Source organism: Petromyzon marinus, chromosome 17 (genome assembly GCF_048934315.1).
Source record: "Petromyzon marinus isolate PM22_M1 ecotype Great Lakes invasive population chromosome 17, UKy_Petmar_22M1.pri1.0, whole genome shotgun sequence".
Classification (NCBI taxonomy): Eukaryota; Metazoa; Chordata; class Hyperoartia; order Petromyzontiformes; family Petromyzontidae; genus Petromyzon; species Petromyzon marinus.
In genome coordinates, this window is record NC_133683.1 from 14,068,901 (window position 1) to 14,090,713 (window position 21,813).

Genomic DNA, 21,813 nt, shown 5'->3' on the forward strand with positions numbered 1-21,813 from the left:
ATGCCATAATGGAGTGCCCAGTGAGATCACTACGCCACGTAAAGCCCTCGTGAATATATAAATATATATTTTAATGAAACAGGCGGGAAGTAGATTATAATTTTGTATGGTTTGTAAGAAAATATTGCAACTGAAACAATGTTCAAACTTCGATGATGTAATAGCTGGAAAATTATTTACATCTGAGACCCCACCGTGGTGTGATGGATATCATGATTGCCTCTGAATTTGACGGATCTTGGTTCAAATCCCGCAGTAGACTTTTGCTGATATAATAATTACACGATGACGTCACTGCCTGCATTAACACAGCCACGAGCTCGCAGTGCAATCACTGCACCAGGCCGAGCCCTAGGTCTGTGGGGGAAGATTCGGTGGCGCAAGGCGATGAGAGGCAGCCTGAGAGTCTGAAGCCTAACTATGTTCGAACCCCGGCAAGGGTGAGTTGAGTGATGCATAAACGCGAATGCGCAAATTAAACACTATGTGAAAGTGAAATGCCTGCTGCTGAATAAACTAACGTGTGTGAGTGCAGGCCGAGATGATGAGACGGAGACCACGACGAAGAGACCTGGACCAGTTGTGGAGGAAACCTGGGACAACAGCGAAGTGAGCCGCAAGCGAGAGAGGAGAATAGTTGTTTTTATTGCATGGCAAAGGAAGGATTCGTTTTCACTACTCGGGGCGCTGTTCTGCCAATAGCGGAGCGCTGTTCTATGGACATTATCATTAAAAGTGTAACTTTATTTGAAATAAAAGCATATACACCGGATTTTCTAAATGTTGCACCTTTAAAGCCTTGATTTTTGCAAAATCACGATAAAAAGTGCCCACAAGCCTCACCAAGTAATGTCACAACGGTAAAAATAGCAATTTACATCCAAACAGGAACAACAGTAATTGATAGAATTTGGCATTAAATTGCAGATATTACCACAATTATTTTTTACAACAAAATACATAAAACACAATGTAACTAAAACAAATACCGTTAAATATTACCAAACCAACTAAATCTTAGCTGTTTAAAGATTTAAACCTCACAACGCGGTAAGCAGTGGTGAAGTATGGTTAAGTTACTCCCATGACCCGCACACACACTGCACAAGTTCCTCATCTAGCAGTGGATTACCAAAAGCTGTGCATACAGCAACCAGGAACGGGTTCCAACGGAGCGAAACGTCATCAAACCAATGACATCCATCTCACGTAAATCTTCAAAAACCATTAGGTCACTGGTAATGTTTGTTTGACATCAAAATACGACGAAATGCGGGACTTTCCAGAAAAAAAAACAATGGTGTCTAACATGCAACATATACCCATACATGTGAAATCCCCTTGTGAAAATCACAGCAAGTGAACATTAATAAACCATTCTCTCTCCCACCTCTCACCTCACTCCACTCCCCTCACCGTGCTCTCCGCTCCAGCAACCCAAGGTTGTCCTCCAACCCCCAGTGAAGCTCCCCTCGATGGGAGTTCGCTGCTCCTCGTCACCCACGCCCGCCCGCCTTGAGAGTAGAGGCCGACCGAAATTCGGTTTCGGCGCCGAAAGTTGGCAAATGGCCTCTTTCGGCATACTTTCGGTTTCGTCTGAAAGTCAATTTTTTACTTTCGGTCTGGTTTCGTTTTCTGCCGTCAACCGAAGATCTATTTGTAGAATATAACGCTAGTGCTACGTCTATCACTCTGCCTATCGGCCGGTCAGTCGGCGCCACCCGGCGCTCCGCTCGTTGTTGTGAGCGTCGCTCCTCCGCCCTCCGTTGTTGTTGGAGGGCGACTGCCTCCAACTACCCAGTAGCAGCGTCCTTCACGAGCCTCCTCCACAGAGGCCGATCTTGACACCGCTGGTACCAGTCATCGGCAAGTCCACAAACACACACACAAACACACACGTCAGCAGCAGCAGCTTGGGAGCGAGGTCACAGCCGCAACCATGGTCTGCTAATGTCAACAGACGGAAGCCTGCATCTGCATCCGTGGGCGCAGCAACCTGCTGGGCGAGAATGCGGAAAAACTACAACATTCGTTTGTTTGGATATAATTACTAAGTAAGCAATACCTAAAGATTTGATATTTAGTGACTCTTTCTGCAGGCTCTGAATGATTAGTTCTATATTTATTTTTAATTAAAGTAGCATTGCATCATGACATCTTTCATAAATCTTGTGTTCGGTAACTTCGGTTGTATACCGTTCTGTTTCGGTCTCGGTCGAAAGTGTCGTTAAACTTTCGGTTTCGGTCGAAAGTCAATTTTTTTACTTTCGGTCTGGTTTCGGTCGAAACCAGAAATTCATTTTCGGTCGGCCTCTACTTGAGAGCCCCGGTGTCGCCTGGCTGTGGCAACAGCCCCTGGGCTGTGGTCACTAGAATTCCGTGTGGTTGACATTACGTACTGAGTGGAATGTATATTTATGGGCTTTTCCCTACACGTAAACACATACCCAATAACACCTCCACTTGCTGTGCAAGGAGTCTAACTAGATTCAGAAACCCTGACTCTTACTGGGGTTCCTCTGGGCACACAGAGCGCATCAATGGGGCTTCAAGACTACAAGGGGGTTAAATTTAATATTAATGAATCAACATTAAAACCATGTGCCAAGCTTCACACCTCCTTTCCCGAAATCACATCCAGCCAACGAAACGTCACTCAGCGCGGATCCAACTTCGACATCAGCCCCAAGGAGGTGGCAACTCACGCTTCAGACGGCTCCGGGTGCAGAGTGTCCAGACTCCAGGTGCAGAGTCTCTCGGCTCCAGGTGCAGGGTCTCTAGACTCCAGGTGCAGAGTGTCCAGACTCCAGGTGCAGAGTGTCCAGACTCCAGGTGCAGGGTCTCTCGGCTCCAGATGCAGAGTGTCCAGGCTCCAGGTGCAGAGTCTCTAGACTCCAGGTGCAGAGTCTCTAGACTCCAGGTGCAGGGTCTCTAGACTCCAGGTGCAGGGTCTCTAGACTCCAGGTGCAGGGTCTCTAGACTCTAGGTGCAGGGTCTCTAGACTCCAGGTGCAGGGTCTCTAGACTCCAGGTGCAAGGTCTCTCGGCTCCAGGTGCAGAGTGTCCAGACTCCAGGTGCAGGGTCTCTAGACTCCAGGTGCAGGGTCTCTAGACTCCAGGTGCAGGGTCTCTAGACTCCAGGTGCATGCTCTCTAGACTCCAGGTGCAGGGTCTCTAGACTCCAGGTGCAGAGTGTCCAGACTCCAGGTGCAGGGTCTCTCGGCTCCAGATGCAGGGTCGCTAGGCTCCATATGCCCTGGTTGTCTTTTCGGGGAGTCTAACACGTACACTTCATTGAGTTTGAAACGTAGGTTTTCGCGTCCAATATCATCCTGGAGAGGTTTTTAGGGTTAGATCACGTGAATAATATAACCCCAAAAAAACTCTATTATAGACGCTTCATTTAATTCATTTCCACCCCCACTACGTGGGCTTTAATCTTCCACCCCAACGGGGGGTTTGTTACAGTAAAATACGACTAAGCAAAACAGTGGTGTCTAAAATGCAAAACGTAACTGAATTCAGTAGCAAGAAAACATTTAGACTACTGTCCCACCTCTCCCCTCTCATCTCGCTCCTGCTCCCTCATCCCTCTCACCTTACTCCACTCCCCTCCTCGTCCCCTCCTTGTCCCCTCTCCTACCTATCAACTCACTCGACTCCACTACCCGTGCTCTCCAGTCAAGCTTGCTATCCAACCCCTAGTCGCTGCTCCTCGTCGCCCACGCCGCCTACCTTGAGAGCCCAGTGTCACCTGGTTGTGGCAACAGACCCTGGCTGACCTGAGTCTCCCCCTGAGCCTCTGCATCGCTCTCGTCGCGGTGGCGAGATGTTAATTCCCTCGCCTGGTATACAGGAGGTCGCGGGTTCGATCCCAGCCCTGACGCTTGTATATTTGGAGTTTGCATGTCTCTCTCCCCATAGTCGCGTGGATTTTTATCTGGGCCTTCCGATTTTCCCCTCCACATTTAGAATCAACATGCGTTTAGAGTATGTGGCTATTATATATGTATACATGATAAGCCACTTCGTTGAGTTATTTTTGTAGAGGTCGCTTCAGAAAAAGAGCTTTATATCTCAGTGGGCGTTACCTGGTAAATAAATAGTAGCTATAGTTTAAATAGTTTCTTACTCAATTACTCGCTACATGTGCCGCTCATCCGCGCGGGTACCAAAACCCACACGTACCCCCAGTGCCGGATTATCCTAGTAGCAAAAGTAGCTACACACTGGGTGTTTAAGATTAGCGATTTGTCGTATTATCTGGCTGTATAGCAAATGAAAAATTACGATTACTTTACTATGCATGTAAAAAAATTGTTTTAATATTTGTGTTTTTTTTATATTTCGGCCCCCTTTATAACATATACTACAGGCCCCGCACTAGCTTCATCCGGCACTGTGTCACTCGCGATTCACTTAGGGCTCCACCATATGCCCCAGGTATTGTGTGTGGTTCTCATCACGGATTCTTGTGTTTTACCAGTAATCGCCTACAGGGCACAAGGCTATATAAAGATCAATTCAGAAAGTTACAAGTATGAAATAAAGCGATGCAATGGAGGATATCTAAAATAACGAGTAGTGACAATCTTAGGAATGAATATTTTTCAGAATGAGAACTTGGAAAACAGAAGTTAAATTTAATTGGAGTTGGGTAGGACATCCATCTAGGAAACCTGATTGAAAGATGGGCAAGATTTAACTATGGCGTCTTATTGAGTGAATGGAGGAAGACACAGACAGAAAGTGAGGTAGGAAGATTTTAAGAAGCGTGCTGAATGTACCGGTCAAGAGTTAATAAAGTGTGGATGACACTGGAGGAGGAGGGCTCTTCCCAGCAGTGCGATGTTACCGACTAAGAAAGCGGTCTCCTCCACGCCACGTGCCACTAGGGCAGTCCTTGCACACCTCGGCAGTCTCGACTGTGATGCTGCCCAAAACGGGCCTTGAACCAAAGCTCTTGGGGGCTGCCACATCAGCACCTTGACCCTTGCGTCGCGAAGTTGTCATTGTGCTGCCAATTTTCTTTAACTTTGCGTTTCCCTGATTAATGCGCTGTACGTGGGCCTTGGCAGGTCACTTTGCTACGAGAGGGGATGGGATGGACGATGGGTGACAACTGGTGGATTTTTGAATCGCTAGACTCTTGAGGGTGGCAATGGCTTGGGACGGCCTTCATCTAGCAGCAGATTGATCATGGCTGATAATGATGAATACAACTTAAGATTTATATAGAATGAAAATGCAACACGACAGAAGTTGTGCAAAATATAAGATCGTGGGGAAGAATAAGGATTGTATTTGTGATATTTTTAATATAGCGCCTGATAACGATGAATGCAACTTGGATTTGTAAAGCATAAAAAATGCAATTCGACAGAAGTGTAAAATATAACATCGCAGGGAAGAGGAAGGATTTTATTTCGTATCTCATATTATTTTAATTTATATAGTGCCTTCACCAAGGCGCTGAATAGAAAATTAGCAATTTGTAAAGCAGAACAATGTGATGAGACGATTTGATGAGAACGATCGCAGTACATGAATATTTTGATACGTGAAATAAACGATGAGATTGACAATGAGCGGTTGATGATGAGCGAGTATGATGAATGGGTCGGGAAGTTAGTATGAAGAGAGATGTTGGTGTTAATGATGGGGAAGGGAGGAGGGGGAGTTGGGGTATGCAAAGGAAAATAAGTGAGTTTTGAGGGAAGAATGAAACAGTGAGGCTGATTGTTTGACGTGTAGGGGCATCATGAGGAGGGAGAACAGAGCCAGCAGGATTGTGAATGCAGAGGGCGAGGAGCGTAGAATGAAATTAGGGAATCGAGATAACTTGGGGCGAGACCATGGAGAGATTAGAAAACTATGGTGAGGAATGTGAAAAGGCAACAATAGACGGGTGGCCAGTGTAGCTGGACGACGAGAGGTGATGTGTGGGAGTGGTAGGGGAGATTGAAGATATCCGGGCAACGATATTTTGTATTTGTTGTTGCGGTTGAAATGCATAGGCTGGAAGATAGAGCATGATGGAGTTACAGTAATCGATTCAGTGAAGATGAGGGAGTGAATTAGAAGTTGTGCGGTCGTAGTTGAGAGGGGGTTGATTTTGTGAATGTTGTGGAGGTGCAAGCGGGAAGAACGGGTAGTGGCAGATATGTGGTCGGATAGAGAGAGGAGTCGAGGATGACGCCAAGATTACGGGCAGACGAGCCAGGGGTAAGAGATAAAGGGAGGAAGGAGATAGTAAGGCAGGGAGAAGGGGAATGAGAAGCAGGGAAGAACATATTTTCGGTTTTGGAAGTTATTTATACTGAGTGTTGGGACATCCAAGATTGGATGGTGATCAGGCAGCTGGAAATGTGAGGGGCAAGGTCAGGAGTGAGAGGGGAAGAGGAGGAAATTATGCAAGGCAACCTCAACTCCAACACGATCTTCATGTCTTTTATGAACTCGATTTATGTTTGGCAGCATTTTTGCTAAAAAAAACATATACACTATCTACACGTAGCTCATAAATGTGCTAATTAACATTAAGCAACTAAAATATTAGTTGCATCATTTTTAAAAGTGAACAATTATATACTGTCCTGTTTCAATGACGATTGAAACAGGACATATAAGAGCATGGTTTTACCGCCAGTGTTGTGATAGGATACTTCTGAGCGTGATTTGGCAAATGATTGGTAATGTGATGAGAAGCAGGGCAGGGCATTCATTGTAGGCTCAGAGAACCCCTTCCAGCAGCGCCACTTAGTGGACCAATGCTCAGCCTCCAAAGGAAGCAAAAAACGGGAGACACTGAATAATCTGAAGATACCCTTTAACCTTTTTCAACTCAAGATAAAAGACCCAACTCAGAATTGTAAAATTTAGCAAGCATTATGCATTCACAGAGTTTGGTGGCACAGTGTGGAGCACATTGCGCTACGAACAAACACGAATTATATTCCTCGCAATGGCTAACATTAGTGTGTAGAGATATCTAAACCGGTCCTGGGGTCTCTTCACGAATTCGGACTGAGCAGCATGGTGAAGTATGGTAAAACAATGGCCGACACTGTGGTGAGGCTGTCATCCAGTAGTGCACTGACAAGCGGCTGTAATGTATTATTGTTATGATTCACCAGGCTTGAGCAACTGCAAATGCATTATCTTCATCTACTCACATTCACCGCTGTGGCATCCTGCAGCTGCTGATGACATGACGGATGTGTGAATTGTCTTCTGTCAGGCACATTGCCCTGAGCGGGAATCTTTGCAATGAAAAATGAGTTTCTCTTCACAACCAAAGAGAACATAGCTTTCTCTTCCACCCATCAATAACATTCTGTCAAACATTTTCAGGTACAGTTATGAACTTGATGTTTTCACGCCAAGTGCCAATGCCTATAGAGGCATTCGTCCATCAGCAACAGAGGGACATTAAGAAAATTACAGCACATTCAATCGGTATGTTTATATCTTTACGTTGTGTCTGTCCTCTCATCCAGGTGGTAGACTAGGTGTATAAGTGAACAAGGTGTGCACCTGTGCAATAAAGAATGCACTCGAAGTGTTGTCAAATTTAGTAAACAGCACAAGCAACAAAGCAATGATTTTCAGGATTTATTGATATGACTTACAGCACCATGAATACTGTCGCATTTGCAATGGCCAGCAAATGTTGTGGATGAGCGCAGACAAACAAAAATCTGTAAAAATGTGGACTTGAAAACAGCATTAAATGCTACAATGCTTGTCCAGTTTTCTTAGTTGTTGGAGATAAACACCATTTAGCATGGAATAATAGGCCAAAAAATCCATTAAGACAACTTTTCCAGAGCTCCCTCTGATGATGTAGGCATCCTTTACGGATGCCTACAGTATAACACTCTAAAAGCCACAAGGAATTAATTCCATGACTTATGCATATCATGCCAATGGACACACACTACAAGTTGCCATTGTAGAATTGTCACAGCACAACACGATCCCAGCAAGGCAAGTGGCCTCAAAAGTACAGAATCTCCATACAAATATAAAACGAGACAGCAGCTTGAGCACGGTGGACAGATACAACTACATGCACGCTTGGTAGGACAGATATTTTTTTGTGTGCAAGTCTCATTTCTACGAAAGCACCACGTACCCGCCGTGGCGTTGGCGACGCGCGTTGTATCGAGACGTGAGAGATTATAATCAATCCCAGGTGTTCGCTAGCATCTCAGGCGCGATGGTTTCAAGGGCTTCAGTTATGTGCAGTTGAAGATCACTCAAGCCTTTCCGTTTAAAGACTGTAAGTCTACTATGAATACATTTTCAACATTTCAGCCGCTCAATGCAACCAACAGATTTTACAATAAAGGTGTGCAGTGCATGTAGAAGAGCTCTCAGCCTTATCAGACCACTTACTGAACAAAACTGAGTGTGTGGCCACTTTGTCGTTTGAACTACGAACTCAAAGAGTTGAAAATTTGTGGTCACCTCCACCATAGGCAGTGACACAAAGAAATAACCCTAGCTGGTTTCATCCTCGTTATGACTCATCAGTACAGTACAGTCAGAGAACTTAACACTTTGGGGACCCCATTAACACTTACCTAAAATGCAAAAATTCAAATCTGTAAATGAAAAAAAAGACTCCATCCTAACTCTTTCAACTGCCATTTACTATTCTTTAAGAATGGATTCTACCTTCACAGACAGCTTGTACATTGCCAAAAACTATGACAAATGATACACGCATAAAAGTAAAACGCACACGTTCAGCTTACTTTAATGTCAAACAGAGGAATGTAGATTAACGACAATTGCCATTTAAACATCAAGATATATTTGGTATTTCTTTAGAAGAAACAAAGCATCTGAATGGTGACATCGGCTTAAACGATGTATAAACATTACGGCACGTGTGATGTTCTTAATTCTAAAATAAAAACTTCCACCAATAAGAACACATTGATAGCCATTAAATCACATAAGAGTACTCACAATGGCATGCTCCAGACATTGCCAATAGCACGATCGGCTACCAGGAGGTTTAAAATCAATGCAGACACATTAAGAGATTAACAACATTTTACTTTCCACGTACCTTTTCTACATTGTAGAGGCATAGTTGAATACAGACACTAATTGCATCCTTGAAAAAAGCACTGTATGGTACTCACAGTCAGTAGTGTGGAGTGCTTGGCTTTGACCCTGGTGCAAGGAATGAAACGGGGGGGGGGGCTGCCTGCCTTCCTTAACGTGGCCCAGTACCAGAGCCCCATCCAGCCCACGGGCCCCAGTGCACTTGCACCACCTGCACACTCGATAGCTACCCCACTGCAAACATTGTAAACCCCTAGGAGCCAAAAACATCTGCAGACCTCTCCACAAAGATCCAGTTGTACGTAAGTCTTGCACCACAAGCAGCTCCCTGGTACACAATAGTTATCTGTGCAAGCGCTTATTATTAACACAGCAGTTCAGTCCACAGTGGTACAATAAGCGTGCGGAGACAGTAATTAGGAAGGTCCCAACATTGCGAACACCTGATAGTGTTTTTAATAATCAAATCGTCAAATAAAATAATTTGGACATTTGATATTTGTGCCATGATTATAGCGCAAGGCTATCGCGAAGGTGTTATCTTTCACAGTCCGCAGACATTTTGCAGTACGAGGCGTTGTTGTTCTGTCTAATGCCAATTGAGTATTTTGGGGGTAAACTTTAGAAGCAGATCTTAGAAGCAGTTCCGTAATATCTGTAATATCTGCTTCCGTGGGTCATTCTCTAGAATAACATTTTACGCTTTTCAGAGATGCAAATGGATTCTTCATCTCATGATGATGAATCTCATCACCCCGAAAGCATGATCAGGATGAAATTTGACGAAAAAAAAAAACTTAATCAAAATTCAGAAATGGCAGACAAATAAAAAAAAATTACAATCACCCTACACAGCATGCTCGACTGGCAGAACGTTGGTGGCAGGGTGCAGGAAAGCGTTCAATTGCAGCGGGCCGCTACCGCTGCCCTTGCCGAACTGGCACATCACAGTGGGTAGAACTGCGACGCCGCCTCAGACGACTGCATTTCCACCTGCGCCATCTTGAACTGCGTGCATCGGAGCCACTGCTGGAGGTGGGGAGGCCCGCGTTCGGCCGACATGCAACCAAATGCGTTGGAGAAGGGCGCGGAGGCCGGCTGGCAGGGCGACGGGCCGGCCGGCCCCACGCCCGGAGAACGCACACGGCTCTGGACGGCTTGCAGCCTCAGCCGAAGGCCTCCCGACAGGTGCTGCAGCGCAAACAGGACGAGTCGCGGTTATGATTATCGACGATACTCTTGTTTACGCAGAATAGCCTTCAGTAGGGTCCTGCCAATCTGTTGCGGTGACATTGCCGTGTCTAATCCTCATTTAGTAATTTGCAGGTAATTTTTCAGCATTAGGATGTTTGGCAAAATGTCAGTTACTGGGGAACATGGAGAAAACCCCAGTAAAGCAGAGGGAGAACAAACAAACTCCACGCAGAAAGATGCTCGAGTCAGGATTCAAACCCAGGCCCCTTCTTTATGTGAAACACAAGTGTTGCCACTGCGTCACCCTGCCGGTAAACGTTCATTTACAATACAATTTACGAGGTGTGATTTGGATTTATAGAGAATATCTAAATGTGACCGCAGCTCAATCATACCGGCAAATGAGCTAATGTCATGCATTCTATGATGAGTGCAGCCCAACATCAGATGTGTATAAAACTTCAACACATCTTGACCATACCTACTGCAAAAATACGGTTGATAATATATATATCTCATTACAAAATGTTGTTTGTAAAACCACATTGCATTCGTTTACATCGGAGCTGTTTCTCAGTAGCAGCCCCTGCCATCTGCCAACGCCATCACACTTCACATTTGCAGCAGCAGCAGCGCTCACTCTCCTCCAACTTTCAAGAGACACTTCAAGGCCCCAACTCTCTCGCCTGGGTTTCGATTGGCACAAAGCTCGGCTCGGTGCCTCGGATTTAAGGTGATGTATGTCTGTGACATATTGTGTGTGTTACAAATTGCATTATTATTAATAGATAGTTCCTTTTTCGTGTCAAAAAGCATAAATTAGATTTTTTAACTTGAGGGTTATATTCAATGATATTAGACTACTTTATATGTTCGATTACACGGGCCCCTTTAAAATGGTGGCCACCAATACATCCTGCTTGATGAAGGCTGGAAACCCCCGAATAACCTAACCATAACCCATCTTGTCCCAGCCAGAGGCACACCTGGCACAAAGGTTACTTTCTCACAATAATTTCTGTGTGATCTAGTTAGCACACACAATTCTTTACCTTAGAGTTGGAGTTGATCATCGGTAACCACATGGGCAGAAGCTGCATGTGGAAATGACGGGAGAGAAAAGGTGAAGTAATAAAAGTTTCGCGTTCATTTGTCTTATATTAAATGCTGCCAAAAAATAAATGAATGACATGTCACGTAATCCATTTGTGAGCAAGTATGCTTAACAACAACTGCCTGTTACTGGTAGAGTTTGACTGGGCCAGTGAGCAATGAGGCATTGGCCTGGAAATCCAGGCCTGGAGTTGAGTAATCATCTCAGCCCAACTTATATCTCATCTTCAATTATCTGGCAAAAGAGGCCACTCTCTAACACATCCAGTCGTACTGCTCTCTGTGATTGTTCAGATAGGCAATGTCCTCATATTGTGACATAACACCAATGAGCACAATTGGAATATAATTAACAAATAAACAATTAATCATACATACAAATAAATAATAAATTGGAATGCATAGCACTCGAGATCCTGGCCCAGTTCGAGTCTAGTTAAGGGGTGAGTACCTTGACGAGAATGCTGGAGTTGCAGCCCTGCAAGGCCTCCATGAGGCTGATGACGTGCAGGCTCACCATCTCCACCAGCTGGAACAGACACAGTCATCACCGTCGAGCACACAACGTGAGAATGTAACACATCTTATGGAAGACAAATTCCGTTACACACCGTATTTATGGTCCTGTGCAGCTTCCGTGGCTGTTACTACTGGTACGTGAAACCCCATTAATATTTACCAGTCTCCAAACTGGTCATTATCTCCAATGTGACCCTTCCTTTGGGTCACATTACATCACAGCTAAATTTTCTTCATTCAATTCTCAATTGTTCTCTCCACTGTCTTTTCTATTCCTCACATTTTTGGCCGTAATCCCATTTGCTATTTGGCACATTCAGCCGTGATCGCGAGTGAAAAATCTGTCAGTCGAGCGTATGCACCCAAAGGAGGAAAGCGGGGAGGTGGCTGGGTGGCTCAGAGTGCTGAGCTTGCAGTGCTGAGATCCTGGGTTAGAATCAAGGCAACTGCCTGCGATTAAACTAGGTTTTCAAGCATCCTGTTTTTTTGGTTTAATCTTGGTCTCCAATGATCAAGCAAAAAGGCTCATCGCAGAGATAACGTAAAAACACTTTTCCGCCATCACTGGAAAGCGCCAAGAAGGCGGGGTTAATATGCAGCGGCACCATGCACCCGTACGGTGCGGTTGTGCGCCATGAGTTGCAGGATGCCGGGAGTGACGCGGCTCCAGAACTCCATGGCAGTGAGCGCCGCAGCCGAGCCGGCCTCGTTGAGCGTGGGCGTCCCACCGCCGGGTCCACCGAGCTGCTCGCAGTACACTGTCCACAGTTGAGCGAACACGAACGCGTGGAACAGCGACGACATGTGGACCACCGAGGCCTGGGAACACGGGCACATTGGTCACACGCTGTCTTTCTGGAGCCTGCAGCAAGGCAGCAAGAAGGCGGACGGAGGAAGGGGAGGGAAAGCCATCGACTTTGTGAGAATAAGCCTCACCTTGGAGTGCTCCGAGAAGCCCATGATGATGACGAGGAGGTGATCGGCCACGTGGGGCCCAGCGTCGAGCGGGATGGGAGTACAGGCCGGAGCCATCGGGGAGCTCACGCTCAGGTGGTTCAGCGAGCCAAGCAGCAGCCACGACAGCAGGCGAATGTGTGACACACACTCTATGAACTCCTTGGGTCTGCAGTGAACAACAAAAATAAGAATAGAAAGGCCAGCGCTGCTGTAAATCCCGGGCAGCCCAAGCCAACAATTACATAGCAATGGCAACTCACCCGCTAGCCTCCTCTAGTGAGTGGCCTCCTTGCTCTCTCTTACATTGACCCTGTCTACTACTGATAGGCCACCCTATTCCCATATCAACTCCTCAATACTATTCAGGTAGCGATACCCTTCCTGCCCTTTGCTGCCCCCACTGCCCAAAGGCAGTCTGTACTGTGAGCCTAGTACGAAGCCAGAATATTTTAAGCTGGAGAAAAATTCTGATTTTCAAAAATTATTTGAGTCACAAGGATAGACTGACTCCTCACAGGGCGCTGGTCACAGAAAATAATCTATTTGACAAAATGTAATGTTAACCATTTTAACTGAAAATAATGGACAGATGAAAGTATATAATCGCAGATGGAGTTTATGAAATAGTTTTTTTGAGCAACAGCTATAAGTGCACATGCACACATGCATGTCTATGTGTGACTGCTTTACATCTGCGGAACAGTTAACGTAAAACACTGCGAACCAGGCGACCCGAGTTCGATTCCAGCTCACGGTCAACACCAGTGACAGTCCTGGGTCTCCTTAGAGATTCAGCCTCAAGTGAGAACCTAGTGCGATGTGTAAACATCGTAACTATGGATACAAAGGCGGCTGGGCAAAGTGCTGGCCACCTACCCCCTCCTGCGCCGTGCAAGCCTTCACAGGTGCACGTTAGCAGCACTTTACCCACGAGTCTATCAAGGCTATAAAGGGGAATTGTTGTCTTTGTGTTTGCTTGACCCTATCAAGTCCAGTTTGTGCTCGCGTGCAAAGCTGACCCTTGCTGCATGGTGGAGGGTGGGTGGAAGAGCCAGGGCAGGCAGCGCATAACCGCCTTGTTATCACGGTGATTTCCCCGAGTTATCTCCATCGCCACCACCTGCGACAGCCCCACCTTGAGCTGGCCGCCAAATGTGTCCTCATGCAAGCTCTGGGCGCATGCCTTCATGTGCGTCTGTGGCGGAAACACAGTCAGATTCACAGACGTAAGTTAGCAGCCTAAAATTAAAATTATTTCCTGCCTAAATGAGCATTGCGGTAGTGTGCAACTCCTGTTACAATCCGGTCGTGAAATTCCACATCCCTATCGCAGAAGTCTGTCCATAGGATAACCACTGTTGACTTTCCCGCAGAGTGGTGCAAAAATGTGAGTAGCCCAATAATATTATTGGCGAGCGTCGAGAATAAAAATGGTTGTAGAATGGTGCACAGGGTGGGGGCGGGGTTGTGCACTGTGCTATAAACCCGGCGACATAAGTTTGATTCCTGTACAGATACACGATAGCCATAGTGTCAACTCCTGGGCATGTCACAGCCGAGTTTTACACAAACCCTTGCATCTAAAGTGCACATATAACCATACCTGACTGTTCAATTAAAAAGTTATACATGTATATAAAGTTGTGTTAACATTAGTCAAGCACAATGAAAATTTATATTAATAATGAATGCTTCCTGTAAAAGACATACCCTGAGCTTGGTTAGTGTATGCAGATCGGCGATGAAGTCCAGAATGTCCATCAGGTACTGCCTGACGCACTCCATGGCAGCCGTCTGGCACTATAACAGAACAAGAGAGTCGGTATCTTGTCAGAGACAAAATCAGCTGACACGGATGTGCTCACTCACTGTGGCAGAACCGCGCGAGGACTCACTGTTGGTAAGTTGTTGATGATATTTTTCTGGAGGATCAAGGAGCTTGCCAACCTCGTGCCTACATCCGAGCAAATAAACTGGGAAACAACATACAAGACACACCAAGCGGGTCGAAATGACGTGTGTGTGGGTGGCAGGGTAGCACAGTGTTAACACTTGTGCCTCAGCAAAAAGGACCTGGGTGCCATTCTATGTAGAGTTTGTATGTTCTCCCCGTTTTGCAGAGTGTTTGAGAGTGAGTGAGAGTGTACGAGTGTGTGGAATGTGTATGTTCTCCCCCTCTGACTTATCTGGTTCCATCCCATAGCAATGTAACTGATATTGGCCAAACCTTCCAATGCTGACAAATTACCTGCAAATTTTCTCATTTGGCAATCTACATAGCAACATCGCCCCCATCTGTGAAAACTTTGCAATTGAGGGTAATGCTATCTAGGGATGTTATCTTCCAGATTCGACAAGATAAAACTGAAAAGGTGTCTTGAGATTCAATAAGGCTTTCCTAGATATACAAGTTTAAAACTATTATCGAGGTTACAACACCAATTGATAGCGGCATTGTTCAATTGTCATCAGAGCCAATAACCCACACCTGAACAAGGTAGAGAATGTTTGTGTCCTGCAAGGTGGACTTGAACTTTAGTGCTTGTAACAGCTCAAGAACGACACTTCGAGTCAGATAGAGCTTGTCTCTCTCCTGGGGGAGAGAAAGTAAGATCCTGCCTGAGAAAATGTACGGCACTTTTTCCGAGACTGCTTGGCTTTATAAAATAATTACTTTATTCATAAATTCCAATGTGCTGACAAATACATTAATCAATTAATGTGTAACTTCCTCGTGCCATTACCTTTGTAAATCCCTTGTAGCAAAGGGCGCAGAGTTCCATGACATAAGCCAGATTAAAGTTGGAGTTTTGGATCACAAAACTGAGCAGCTTAGAAAACTGTTCAAGCAGACTCTAAGATTCAACAAGAAAAAACGGAAAGTTAAGAAATGACAACACCTCCTGCTGTGTAGAAAATTTATACAAGACAGTTAACCTACTACTGTGCATTGATATTTCATCTACAGATTTACGTTTCCTTGATTTTTTTATTGCAAAATAATTCCCTGGAGGTAGTGGACTACGTACCCGTGTGGCGACGGTTGCAGGGATCTTAAGGAGACTGATCATGATCCGCAGGCAAGAGTCCAGGCAGCACTGGCACATACCACATACAATCTCGTTACTTTGCATCAGCACCAAAACGGTTCAATATGTGCACAGACTTCATGCTGTAACATTGGTTCCAGCCTATTCTCAGGACCCGGTGATGACACCCAACTATAGCTGGGTGGGACATTATTACATGTGATGTGTCAGCTGCCCTATTGTGGAAGAAAAATGTAGTACATGGAATAACCCAGGGTTATTCCCAATTCATTAATTCTCTATTTTTTTGACAAAAATATATACTGACCAAACTTATATAATTAAAAAATGCAAGGCTATGAAAGGGTTAACAAGTACAAAAACACAATTTATATATGTATGCATTTAAAATGTGACTCTTGATTTTTAAAAAAATGTAATGATTGACACTGGATTTTCTGCAGCCACTGCTCTCCCTCAGTGTGAGTCCTTAGTCTACCTTGACAGGCAGGACTGAGGATAACTTGGGCAAAAAGGTTTGGAAGTGGTTACAGATGCCAGCCCACAGGTTGCTGGGTGACTCCATGGGCAATGCCTCCATGAACGTGGCCAAGTTGTCGAGGCATCTGAGCATTGCTCCCCCCATCGGCAGGTTTTTCTTGCCATTGAGGCCCTGGAGGAAGAAACTCGGTGGGGCGTCACAGTGTCAGGCATGTACCTCTTCAGAAACAAGGCGCACTGACGGGAGAGTTTTGCGAGTTCATGTCGCACGGCACTGATTAAATCCACTTACCTCGAGGAGAATGTTCAGGGCAGCAAGCGAGCTGAGTTCTGAAAAGTCTGACAGGGCTGACGAGAGCGTTCTTAGGAAGTTTGTATCTAAAAAAAAAACAAGTAAACAAACGAATTTAAGTATTAAACATATAAAATATTATAGATTATGATGCAGAATTATGGGGAGCTGCTGTGGTATGATGGTACACTGGATTTGCAATTCGGACCGGTATGAATCCACATTCCAGCGCAGCAGTTGAAACGACAGTGCAAATTTATAACATGCCCCCGCCTCTGTCCACCCCGTAGTATAGACGGCTACACCACAGAGTTCGTCCACCGGCAGGTCGCGTGTTGTGAGGGTAAAGTGTAGGAATACACACCTCTTTCAACACGTCTGGTCAGTGTGGAAGAGTTTCAAACACATGCACTCTGTGTACAAAGAGCTCGTAGCATTGAGCATCATGCAGAATCAGTGAACGTTTTTAATATTCATCTTGTTTTTTATTGTCATTTACAGATATGGATCAAAGTAGAAAAATGGACCAAATAAACTTGACAGTGTTGATCTCGTAGAGCCCCTTCCACCTAGCATGAGCAAGCAATTGCAGGGCAGCACCTTTATCTTTTTTTTCAACGTGAATATGTATCCGTGTGCTTATTTAGAAAAGGTTGCATTTAACGAAAACCATTATTTACATAGCAGGAGTTCACACTTCCTGTACACTCCCAGAAGGCCTTGGGGTTGATGGGTAGTGTAACATAAACTTTATACTTTTTTGTGTAGATATATATGAAGAAAAAAATATCTGATAATTTATTTTCTTCATATTCTGCACAACACAAAATTATTATTATGCGTTTTATAGTGGATGTTGTGGCTGTAAAAGCCAACGAATCACGACGAGTTGCACCGCATTTACAGCAGCCTTGTGCAGCACTTCCCTATAAAATCCACTTAACATGGGAAGTGAGCAGCCATCACACAGACACAGCCATCACACAGACACAGCACCTTTGATGTTGCTTTGGAAGAGCTGTGGCAGGATGCCATTCGGAGCGAGCTGGTGGAAAACGCAGCGCAGAAACTGCTTGGCGACGCCAGGTGCATTACCCGGAATCACCACACTGGGGACACAGATGAGGAAAGTAAGTACAAGCCACCATGTGACTGTTTCACCTCATCTATACGATGTTTAATCACAATACCGCAGGTCACAACACTTATCTTTATGCTTCTTCCCTTGAATTGCACTACTTTTGAATTCCTTCCCTTCATCTCCTTCCATAAGGTGTTATAAGCTTGCTCAAATCAATAAAAGTCTTAACTCTATTTTTATTGTAATAGTGCTCTTTGTTGCTGACTGCCCTGCCTGAAACGTTGAGCCTTTGGGCCTGAGCTCAGCAATGTGTTTAAAACGAACTCAAGAGTCATTCCAGCTGACTCACCCAGCCCAGCTCAACCTCATCACACTGGAAATAAAGCATAACAGCAATTCACCCAGCACAAAGAGCTATACACCCAGTCCAAGTCTTCATTACCGTTGTAAAAAGGTAGGGTCCACAGCGAACTTTGAGCAACAAAGACATTTCCGAACTGCAAGGAACAAACTACCATTATTATCGGAGCCTGCCATCATGACATGCAATATGTTCAAGCAGCCACTGTGCATATGGAGCTATTTCACGTAAAAGTAAAAAATTAGACAATAACAAACTACATCTTTCATCATACGTTACAACACGCTGCAGCAAATATCCACAGTACAGGGGAATTGACGCAATGAGGCAAGGTCTTCATCCCACAGTGGATTGAAAATTGAGGCTAAATCATCGTTAGCAGTCAATTATCCAGGTTTGGTGCTCGTTTTTGGATTTGCCAAAAGTGAGACAAGAAGTAGAAACGGACACGTGGGATAAACTTACCTCTCTGTTTGCCATGGATACGTCGCACTGGATGCCAGTCTAAATGTCACCATGTAATAAAGGGCAAGAGTCATGAAATAGTCAGTTACGGATTCATATGACAACTGATACCCATGTCATACGAAAGATTTGTAATTTTTCGTCAAATGAGGTGGTTTGGTGAGCTGAAAAAAATATGCCCATGACATGTAAATGTGCATGTAATCTGCTCAGCCACTTGATACAAATCTGCTCCAAATAATAAAAGACAAATTCAACTGCATAGGTCTTCAAGGTTGTGCTGTATAGCTCTGTGATGTGTTTCAGGTTGTACCGCACTGTGTTTGTTTTTCACGATGTCCAAAGTTTCACTGCATGACCTAGGGGAGCCGAAGAAGCTCCCGGCACATGGAGCAAAACGTTGGACATCATCGTGCCGAACAGCATGCGGCACAACCCAAGATACACCGGAGAGCCATATATGTTCTACTATAGGTAAAAAGTAATTGTTACCAACGAATACACTCCTAGAAGAATAGATTTTACCCTTTCTGGGAATAAATCAGGTGTTGAGATGTTAAAACACCAAACAGAAACCTTTTTCAAGGAATCCTGAGCTATAAGTGCCCTGATAGTGGCATTGTCTCTGTGCCATTTGCTTTTTGGTGTCCTCTGGTCTAACACTTTGAGACGAGGCTCTAATGAAAGCTGTCTCTGGTGTAGACCAATCAGTTTCAAAGACAATGCATATATTACACTATGTAACACAATTTTGGTTCCTGGGTAGTAAGTGTAATTTCGTAATTGCTTATGCCTAAAAAGTATAGAAAATGGCTATTATTCCCCACAAACTTTGCTTGTGACCAGGACAGTGATATTTTGAAATTTACCTATTTTCAATGAGAAAACAGACGAATTTGTGTATTTTTGTTCACATAAAGTCATTAAAAAACATTTAAACAAAATGAATATGTATTTATACTAAAGTAATACAAAAATTACTACAAAAGATATAGAACTGAGTAGTTTTTCGAGATTTATGATTATACTGTAAATCACTTTCACGAATCAGCCCCCAAATGTAGTCTCCCATCATGTTCTCGTTATACTGTCCTTGGTAGCGGCGTTCAAAGTCCAGTATAGCTTGGTGGAAGTGCTCGCCATGCTCCTCCGAGTAGCTCCCATGTTCTCCTTGAATTTATCAAGATAAGCATCAAGGATATGGACTTTGAGGGACATCCTACAGCCCATTGTGGCGTAGTTCTTTACCAGTCTCAACCAACTCCACATAGTTTTTGACCGTGTGATTGCCCAGGAAGCCAAGAACCACTGTGACAAAGCTGGTCCAAAGCTGCTTTCTCCTTACTAGTGAGCTTCTTGGGGAATGAATTGCACTCCAGGATCTTCTTTATCTGTGGCCCAACGAAGACACCAGCTTTGACTTTTGCCTCAGACAGCTTAGGGAAGAAGTATTGAAGGTACTTGAAGGCTGCTGACTCCTTATCTACAGCTCTGACAAATGTTTTCATGAGGCCCAATTGAATGTGCAGTGGTAGCATCAGAACCTTCCGGGGGTCCACCAGTGACTCCCACTTGACGTTGTTCCTTCCCACAGAGAACTCGGTCCGTGGTGGCCAGTCCCACCTGTGTCTTCGATGACCTTCCAGCCATACTCATTATACTTCAAGGCATCCAGCAAGGCCTTGATGCTGTTATAATCCTCTTTGAGATGCACGGAGTGAACCAGGCGAAGAGACAGGTACTTGTTACCATTATGGAGCAGCAAGGCTTTGAAGATCCTGCATGAGCTGCCAATGAAGAGGCGCCACTCATTCTGGTTACAATTGTCTCAAACAGACTGGTCACATTGTGGCAGAAGCAGAGGCCATCTTGGTGGGTGAAGAAGCTGCAAAAAGGTTGGAGACGCTTTCTCTGATCTGCGACTTGCACACTTTCATCAATCACCAAATTCCACTGCTTGAGCCTCAATGTCAAAAGCTCGGCATTGGACTTGGTGAGACCAAGATCTCTGATCAAGTCGTTGAGGTCTTTTTGGTTGGGGTAGTATGGGTTTCTATCCTCAGCTCCACCTCTGAAATTGTCATCTGGATCTACGTCTTCCTCGCTCTCTGACTTGCTGCTCTCTTCTAAAGACGGATGCTCTCTCTCCGGAGGAGTGGGTATGGGGAGCTTATGGCAATGTGGCACCAGGGCGATGAAGGAAGGTCCGGATACGTGATAGCAGATGCATTTTTGCCAGTCCGACAATTGGAGGGGTCCATCATGCAGAAGTAGCAGTTGCTTGAGTGGTCAGTCAGTTCCTGTCAAATTCTTGTGATAGCAAACTTCATGGCTCTCATCCTACAAAAATACATTAATTTCACCCATGACTAATGTGTAAGAGATTCTTGCAACATTTTTCATTCATATATTTTTTAATAACATTGAAAATTGTAAAACATTTTAAAATTAAAAACTTTTACAAGAAATTTTTTTAAAAAAATTTAATAACATTGCTCGCGGATCAAATGAGGTGCCCAGGGTTTGTCTTGATCCCCGACAAGCCTCACACATCTTAGCAGATGCTTCCACAGAGTACTTTTTCGTTCTTCTCTTGATAAATTGGCCGCAGACATAGCAAAATGCGTCTGCCGGATGCTTGCAGCCTCTTGATGCCATCTCAGAAAAATGCAGATATGTATCCACTTAGGCAGCTGGAACAAAAAATAACTGGTGGGTTTCAGGCCCCTGTGTATATACTATTGATATTACTGGAAAGTTCTAGACTGTTCTAGAAGTTACTCCAAGTTTACTCAGCACTGAATCTATCTGGAATGTTCTGGAAAATAGGTAAATTTCAAAATATAACTGTTCTGGTCACAAAAGCAAAGTTTGTGGGGAATAATAGCCATTGTCTGCACTTTTGAGGCATAAACAATTAGGAAATAACACTTACTACCCAGGAACAAAATAAAATTTGTTACACTGTTATCAGACCATGTTTTTTGTTTGCATGTTTCTGTTTGGTGTTTTTACATCTTAACACCTGTTTTATTGCCAGAAAGGGTAAAACCTATTCTTATATTTTGATACTAGTAAGAAAGGTCCCGTATTGCATACACTCCTGCAAGTTATAAGTTGTTCACATTGCAAAAAAAGCTAATGTTTGAGAAATGTAGTACTGTGTAGTGAACATGTGGCTCAGCGGTTTTGCAAGTGGCTTCCAATTCAGAGAGGTGCCA

General features: G+C 44.5%; 1 protein-coding gene across 10 annotated transcripts in view; it reads right to left on the bottom strand.

The window, feature by feature from the left end:
- Nucleotides 1-7,600: 7,600 nt before the first annotated feature.
- The window catches only part of UNC79 (unc-79 subunit of NALCN channel complex), a 54,813-nt gene continuing 40,600 nt past the window's right edge, over nucleotides 7,601-21,813 (bottom strand). For 6 of the 10 annotated variants that reach the window (XM_032956070.2, XM_032956066.2, XM_032956068.2 and 3 more), the window contains 15 exons: nucleotides 18,593-18,631; nucleotides 17,682-17,794; nucleotides 16,686-16,771; nucleotides 16,392-16,565; nucleotides 15,893-15,961; nucleotides 15,608-15,718; nucleotides 15,352-15,456; nucleotides 14,759-14,836; nucleotides 14,574-14,663; nucleotides 13,883-14,058; nucleotides 12,843-13,029; nucleotides 12,519-12,725; nucleotides 11,839-11,916; nucleotides 11,327-11,368; nucleotides 7,601-10,271 (listed from right to left, as the gene is read on the bottom strand). In XM_032956070.2, coding sequence (XP_032811961.2) covers nucleotides 10,026-10,271; nucleotides 11,327-11,368; nucleotides 11,839-11,916; nucleotides 12,519-12,725; nucleotides 12,843-13,029; nucleotides 13,883-14,058; nucleotides 14,574-14,663; nucleotides 14,759-14,836; nucleotides 15,352-15,456; nucleotides 15,608-15,718; nucleotides 15,893-15,961; nucleotides 16,392-16,565; nucleotides 16,686-16,771; nucleotides 17,682-17,794; nucleotides 18,593-18,631 — 1,801 coding nt within the window. In that variant the 3' untranslated portion in view covers nucleotides 7,601-10,025. The remainder of the gene's footprint in view (nucleotides 10,272-11,326; nucleotides 11,369-11,838; nucleotides 11,917-12,518; nucleotides 12,726-12,842; nucleotides 13,030-13,882; nucleotides 14,059-14,573; nucleotides 14,664-14,758; nucleotides 14,837-15,351; nucleotides 15,457-15,607; nucleotides 15,719-15,892; nucleotides 15,962-16,391; nucleotides 16,566-16,685; nucleotides 16,772-17,681; nucleotides 17,795-18,592; nucleotides 18,632-21,813) is intronic. The other 4 variants (XM_076067645.1, XM_032956073.2, XM_032956069.2 and 1 more) reach the window with 1 other exon arrangement.